Source organism: Eurypyga helias, unplaced genomic scaffold (assembly GCF_000690775.1).
Source record: "Eurypyga helias isolate BGI_N326 unplaced genomic scaffold, ASM69077v1 scaffold31614, whole genome shotgun sequence".
Taxonomy (NCBI): Eukaryota; Metazoa; Chordata; class Aves; order Eurypygiformes; family Eurypygidae; genus Eurypyga; species Eurypyga helias.
The window spans coordinates 27905-35225 of record NW_010247531.1 but is presented as its reverse complement, the minus strand read 5'-3'; the positions used below and the strand labels follow the sequence as shown (position 1 = coordinate 35225).

The following is a 7321-nucleotide window of genomic DNA, read 5'->3' as shown; positions in this document are numbered from 1 at the left end:
GGTGTGCTGTGATTTTGATTCTTTAAACAAGATCTTCTCTAAAGCTAATCCTCAGTGATTATAATAACTAGTTTGTTCCCCTGGCAAAATAGGATTATGGCACAGAGATCAGGTTGTATTAAAGAAGTTAATCTGTTTCTGTTTGAAGAAACTGTAGTGTTGGAAAACTGTATTGTTTCCTGTGATCTTTCTCTGGGTGAAATTATTTGTCTTAAGAATGCATCACCTCGCATTAATTCTGTCTGAGGGCTGTAATCTGTAAAGTTGCGAAAACATTACTTAGAAAATCAAGACATTTATATATAAAAAATCTTTTTTTACAATATAGGGCAATACTGATTTTTCCTCAAAAATACTTAGCGACTTTACCGTTAAGGTGAAGTGCCGGAGACGCAAGGAGTTCGGTCACTGACTATATATAATATTAAGTAAAGGCAGCACAGTGAGTACTGTCCCATCCATTTTTCAGTCCCGTCCCAACACAACATCTGTCATGAGCGAGACTGCAGTGTTAATTTCACAGTTTGTTCAATCTTTGTATTTTTTTCTAAGGTATAATATTGCCAACGTGCATACCAGTATTGATACAGTTAGACTGAAGTTACTGAAGTCCTTTCAGTCTAAACCAAGGCATGTTTTATCAGAGGGTGCCAACTTCTCCGTTACCTTACATTGCATTGTACCCCCTGACTTACTCAGAACCTTGTGTCTTTAGCCAAGGAATAACTTGGCTCTCCATAACTTAGTGCCTCTCCGTGACTGGTAAGTCAGCATAGTGCAGAACTTGGGGTGTTGCTAGTTTTTGTGATTTTGCTACAGATTGAGCAATGTTGTGTATTAGTAGTTTGTGTATCCATGGCAGCAGCTAAGGTTTTTGATTTGAGGACCTCAGCTTTCTTAAAGACAGTACATTTCTAGCACTCTCAGTTGCAGAGAAGTTTGAAGACGTGCACTGAATGTGTACAAAAGATGTAGTTATCTAGAGACAAATAGACATAATTCGTTGTATTTAAAAAAACCGCATGAATTGTGGAGACACAGCCCTATGACCTTTGGTTTTTTTGTAGGCGTCTTAACCTTTCTACTGGCTTTCACACACATGCCATTTCTACTGACTTACAGATCTGTGTGGTTTTGGTTACAAAAGCTTTTCCACTGCGATTAGCTTTCCTTTTGGTCTGGTTTAAGCTTATGTTAATTTGTGACATAAACATATTCCTTTCTTCCTCATCTTAAAATCCCTTTTTGAAATATCCAAAAAAAACTTGTTACTTTTTAAATTCAGGTTTAGTCATTATCAAATATGGGTCTGTGCTTAAGTCCTGTGGTGTCTTAGGTGTTTAATTGAGATTTATTTTAAAATACACCTCTACAGACTGCGGAGATGAAGTCTGAAACGTTCCTCATTAGAACTCTGTTGGGAGCTGGGTGAGAGTTGGCAGGGAGAGTTGTTCGAGTTTAAGTAGTTTAAAAACACAGGTTTCATGTTGCAGTCCCTGTAACCTAGACTTCCATGGGACTCTTTGTCACTATTAATGTTTGCACTTGTCAAACAGAACAAAACAGAATAGGAGAGGAGGCTGTAAGTACCTAAAAAAGTAGGTCAATGGGCCAGCAGGTTATTTGGCCAGGAAAGAATGAGTGGCTTCATTGAATCATGCTGTAATTGTTTTTCTCCTGTTGGCAGATTGGTCTGCTGTGCTTTAACTTCCTATGTTAATATTTGCATCTGTATTTTAACCACTTAAGAGCCTCTGTTAGGAGCAGGGGAAGGACAAACTTAACTTTCCTAATCAAATAAGAGATAATTCTGGTGCTTTCCATAAAATCCATTAATGCATCGAAGAGCAGCATAAGCTTAGTTTTCAGATCTCAGCCTGCTTTTTAGAATTTAATATACTTGAGAATAAAATTTTTTGGAAGTGGTACAAATACATTGTGTAGTGAATACGTTTTTTTTTTTAAGAACAGTGAACAGGGCAGAGGGAAACGGGATAAAGACAGGAGAAAACTGATTTCATGTAACTTCAGGATGTATAAAGTAGCATGGTTCAAGGGAAGAAACTGTGTAAATGACAAGTAATGCTATAAGGAGACTAGAAATTGGTGGTCACTTGTGCAGTTTTTTTATGGGAAAAGTGCGTTTGTGTGGCAGGTTTGAAATATATTCTTGAAAATGTTTTTGAAGTGGCTTTTGAAAGAAGGGGTTAATGGCTGTGTTTGAAGGAGTAGCAGTAGTGCAGCTGGGCAATTTTGCTAGTTGCCAGCAGCCGCATTCTACACATTCTGGAGTCTCGGGAATGGCAGTTTTGGAGACTGGGAGAAGAAGAGACGTAACAGAAAGCCAGTGGAGGCCCAAATAAGAGTTTCAGGAGAAAAGGTGTTGAAATAACGGTATAAAGATACACTTTGGAGGTAGCAAGTGGAAATGAGAATCGTGTGGGAGATACAGAATTCAAAAGTAAAAATGACATCAAGATTAAAGATTGGCATAAAACGACAGCTTAAAGCAGAGAGGAAATTGTTTCAGAATATCCATTTTATCAAGAAGAGCTTTAAAGGAACGTGAATTCAGATAGTGAGATACTTGGCATATTTTTACTAAGCAGAATATTGCCTTTAGAAATTAATTCTGCTGGAATGATTATTTCTGTTTTATTAAAAAATAAGTAAGTGAGCGTTTTAAAATTCCTTGACTGTAAAATTCTCCTTTTTTTATTTTTCTACAGTTCAGAATTTAATGCTTTTCTGCAGAAGAGGATATATCTGACTCCACAGTGTTCTTCAAAGGAACCGGGTTTCATCACTAAACCTCATACTTTAACACACCCCAAAGTGTAAAAGGTAAAAATTGTATTCTTATAATTAATAAGGTTCCTATGGCTTTCAGTCATCAGCACTGAAGGGCTAAGCAGTGTCTTTTGTTCTCCAGAACAGGACATAGTCCTTGGTTTCTGTAGTGTTTTGCTTTAAACTTGACTGATTTCATTAGAATCACCTCTGCAGTCTTACCCATTGGCATGTAGAAGAATTGAAGAAATGGGGAAAACTGCATGCACACCTTGTGGTGCGCCTTGGAAGAGGTGGTGCTGCAGCACAGCTCTCCCAGCTACTTTCCTACTGCACTCAAGTTACGAAACTTTGTGGGGAAAATCCTAGTTTGGGAAGCAAACCTGCACGGTGTGTGGCTGTTGTAGATCCTGAGACAATGAGGTGGAAACATAAGCTTTCTTCCTTGGTTTCTCCTTCTACTCAGAGACTGGGATACAATTCTCCTGGATCATTTTGCTGACTGTCTGGAATGTGAAGGTGCAGATGCCATATTTCCTGTGATATTAACACTGCAAGTTCCACTGGATTTGGCACTGTCAGAAATAAATAAACCCTTCCTTCTCAGAAACTATGAGTCACTAAAGTGACTAAACCCAGCTCCTTTGGAATAAATGCAATGCCTTTTTATTATTAAGTTTATAACACAGTAAAAATTCCTGAAGATCTGCAAGTTCAGCTCATATCACACTCCTTGCTGCATGCAGTTTTTCCTTAATCACTGACAGTGTCACGGTCCTGCTGCTCCCTTTAGCAGCCTCTGACATCTGACTTTTCTATGTCAAGGGAAAAGGTTTAATTGCATTGTTCTATGTTTTCAGTAACGTTTCAGCCTCTGCCTACAGTCATGTAATTTTGGGGTACCTAAAAGTAGGTACTTGTTGAATTAAATATTTATTTTAATTTTATATTCCTTCTCCCATACATATAATATTTTATATTATAAAATAATATTTTATTCACATCCTTTATTCAAAATCATAAGTACACCTGAAAACCAAAACTCTCCTACTGAACCTTTGTGATGAATAAGTGACTGCTGAAAGAAATGGCCAGGTTAGCTATCACTTTCTCACAGTATGAAGGTCACATTCTAATGTGTATCTTCTTGTCATCATTTCGCGTCTGTTAAAAGAATGTGCTCAAGAAAAAAAATGTAGTATGAAATAACTAAGAGCTGTAAAATACTGTATCCCAAATGCTTTCTGTTTGCACAATTTCTAAATAGAATGTATTACTACTGAGTAGTGTATTTTACATCACTTCAACCTTCAAAATTATGAGAGTCTTTTAAGCAAAAGTTCGAATAAAAATTAAAAACTGTGTCAGAACTCAGAGTCAGAGAAAGGTTTTTGGTGGTTTAGCCCAGACTTACGTATTGTTACACTAAATAAAATAACATTCTCTTGAACGCTCTGTCATGTAAAATAAGATACTAAAGTGCAGGTTATGATGGTAATGGAGACTGTATTAGGGAAGAGCAGGAGGTTGGAAGAGAGGGGAAGATGAAGAGCAGCTTATACAGCAAACGAAAACTTCAGCATGCTCTAAGGAAGATCGTGTTTGTTCCTCCAGAGGCACATCTTGATGGGTTTTCTTCTCTTACAGGCAAACGTACAAATGTCTACCACAAGACTAAAGTGTGCTATGTTATGTTTTTTACCATAAGCACCCATAAAATGAGCTCCATTGCAGACAGGTATGTTAATAGACATTAGGAATTTTGGAAGAATTACCATTCAGTGCTTTCTTTAATGATCTTTTCTTATGGTTAATATATAGAGAATTTATGTAAAAAATAAGAGGAGTGAGGTTTTGGCAATTTTTGACAAAGTTATTTTGGTAGTTGTTAAATATGTCTTTTGTATTAGTTGGAAATAATGATTTTTATTGTTTGAGATGAGTCTTCAAATGCATTACTTGTTTTCAGCCTTGGAACAGCATCTGTGAAATTTGAGTTGATTTTTAATGCTGACTTGAATATGTTTTTTTGAGGACTTCCATATTTGATTAAGGAAAACAAATACATTTAAATGATTAGAGATGCTGAAGACGATAGTAAAGTGACCTGCTAACCTATTTCAAGGGAAAAGTAATAGCTGAGGCATGGTTTCTACTTGATTCCTTAAGCTGGACTTTCTTAGCAGCTTAGTTGAACACCTGTCCTTAATATTCAGTGTATTACCATTTTTGAGATTTCAGGAGATGAAACTTGCATCAAATTTACAGAATGTTAAACCTGTTCTAAATAAATAACAATAAAAGCAAAGGGTTAAGCTTTTAAAATGTTTGCTTTTTCAATTATTTTAGTGAAGTTTTGTGGCATTTCACTGAGATTTCAGCCTTTTGAATATACAAATTCCTTCTAAAAGGTTTACTTTTATGTAGTGGCATACAAAATAATCAATTCCTAACGTCACTGCGTATTGTAATGTACAACTGCTTGATGATGGATAATTTCATTAAGGGGAGGAAATGTTAGGATAAAAAAATTAAGGGTGGACACAGAGGTCAGTGTAGACAGCACTAAATAGACTAAAAGCAAACAGAAGTAGAGAAGTAAAATACAAAAATCCATTTTACAGCAGTTTTGGAAAACAACAGTTTTGACTCAACTTTTAAAACAGAAGGAAATGAAACAAAGGTGCTGTATGAATTATACTGAGGCATCTTCAAAGGAAGACACATTCTCATTTTAACACCTCTTTAGCAGTACATGGGCAGTTGTCAATTGAGGAAAATATATGTGATACTTCATTAGGAAGCAAATATAATGAATCATTACAGTTACTATTTAACGTTGTTATTAATGTGAGTTTATAAAATTGCATACATGGATGAATTACGGCGTATTCCTCAGCCCTTTTCCGTTGATAATACTTCAGGACTTAAGAAAAATGTGCTTTCTTAGTATAAATATCTGCAGTAATTTTAAGAGAAGATGCCAGTAAGTAAAAATCAATTATATTTGTCCCCTCTTATGTTTTCAAAAAGCTAAGATAATGCAAATAATCAAGAAGATAGAAAAATAAAAAAAGTAGTGTTCAGTTAAGTGTTTGCATAGGGTTTTAAGTTCTCATTAGAAATAATCTGCAAATCCTTTGAGCTGTGTCAGAAATGTAAGGCGCTTTGCTTTCTGTTTAGCAAATGTCCTGCAAGAAGACTTAGAGAAGACTTGGCACTGATGATGGCCTTTGCGAGACATCGCAGTAAAACAGGGCTTCAGTTTTGTGATGTAATGGAGATGACGAATAATTTTTTATTCCCCTTTGTGGTGGTCAGATTCCACAAGAGAGAAATTTCACGTTCTAACATTTATTTCTTTCAGAAATGATGGAAGCATTTTTGATGGGCTGGTGGAAGAAGATGACAAAGATAAAGCCAAAAGGTAAGTTTTTTAAGTTATTTAAAGCTAAGAAATGTCCCATACTTGTACAATTGGACTTACCAGGGAGATTTCTAAACAATAAAAATGTAATTCTTTTATAAATAACCATATAATTCAACAGCATTTTGTTTACTGTCATTATTCAGATACGTTATGTGTTTATAACTGTGGTTCAGTTATTTGTATTTTTACAAGGGATGCTTTATTCCAAAGGCTTAGCTGCAACCCTCCCTGGGAAGGAGAAAGCCATTCTTCAAAATGGTGTCTGAGATTTGGAGTAGGTGTTTCAGTGGCAGTTCTCGTGGCCCAGATTCTGGAGGGGCTGTTTGCATCAGGAACCTGGCAGTAATGTGCAGCTTATTCTAAGAAGGCGTCCTAGTTGTTCTAAAGCATTTTCTGGTTTGTTTTTCAGAGTGTCTAGAAATAAGTCTGAAAAGAAACGTCGGGATCAGTTTAATGTGCTTATCAAAGAGCTGGGTTCCATGCTTCCAGGTAATGCTCGGAAGATGGATAAATCCACTGTACTGCAGAAGAGCATTGACTTTTTACGGAAGCACAAAGGTAATTCTTTGTAATAGTAAAAAAAAAAATTTGTAAATTCTTAATTATTTTAATGATATTCACTTGGTACATAAGATATTAACAATTTTGCAGCTCCTTTAAGAAAGTTGTCAAAAAATGTCTCATGTGGGAGAAGAGACCAACCCCACCTCTGCACCCTCCTTTCAGGTAGTTGTACAGGGCGATACGGTCCTGGCCCCCCCCCTCTTCAGACTAGACAACCCCCATTCATTCCCTCAGCCACTCCTCACAGGACTTGTGCTCCCAACCCTTCCCCAGCTCTGTTGCCCTTCTCTGGACACGCTCCAGCACCTCAATGTCTGTCTTGTGGTGAGGGACCCAGAACTGAACACGGGATTCGAGGTCCGGCCTCACCAGTGCCCAGTACAGGTGACAATGACTGCCCAGGTCCTGCTGGACACGCTGTTCCTGATGCAGACGAGGATGCCGTTGGCCTTGGCCACCTGGGCACACCGCAGGCTCATGTTGAGCAGCTGTCGACCAACAACCCGAGGTCCTTATCCCCCAGGCAGCTTTCCACCC

General features: G+C 37.3%; 1 protein-coding gene across 2 annotated transcripts in view; it reads left to right on the top strand.

Annotated features, from left to right (window-relative positions):
• Positions 1-2729: 2729 nt before the first annotated feature.
• Positions 2730-7321, top strand: part of CLOCK (clock circadian regulator) — a 31084-nt gene continuing 26492 nt past the window's right edge. The window contains exons 1-4 of one of the 2 annotated variants that reach the window (XM_010150764.1): positions 2730-2844; positions 4438-4528; positions 6158-6217; positions 6630-6778. In XM_010150764.1, the coding sequence (XP_010149066.1) occupies positions 4482-4528; positions 6158-6217; positions 6630-6778 (256 nt within the window). In that variant the 5' untranslated portion in view covers positions 2730-2844; positions 4438-4481. Of the gene's footprint in view, positions 2845-4437; positions 4529-6157; positions 6218-6629; positions 6779-7321 lie in introns of those variants that run through there. The other variant, XM_010150763.1, reaches the window with a different exon arrangement.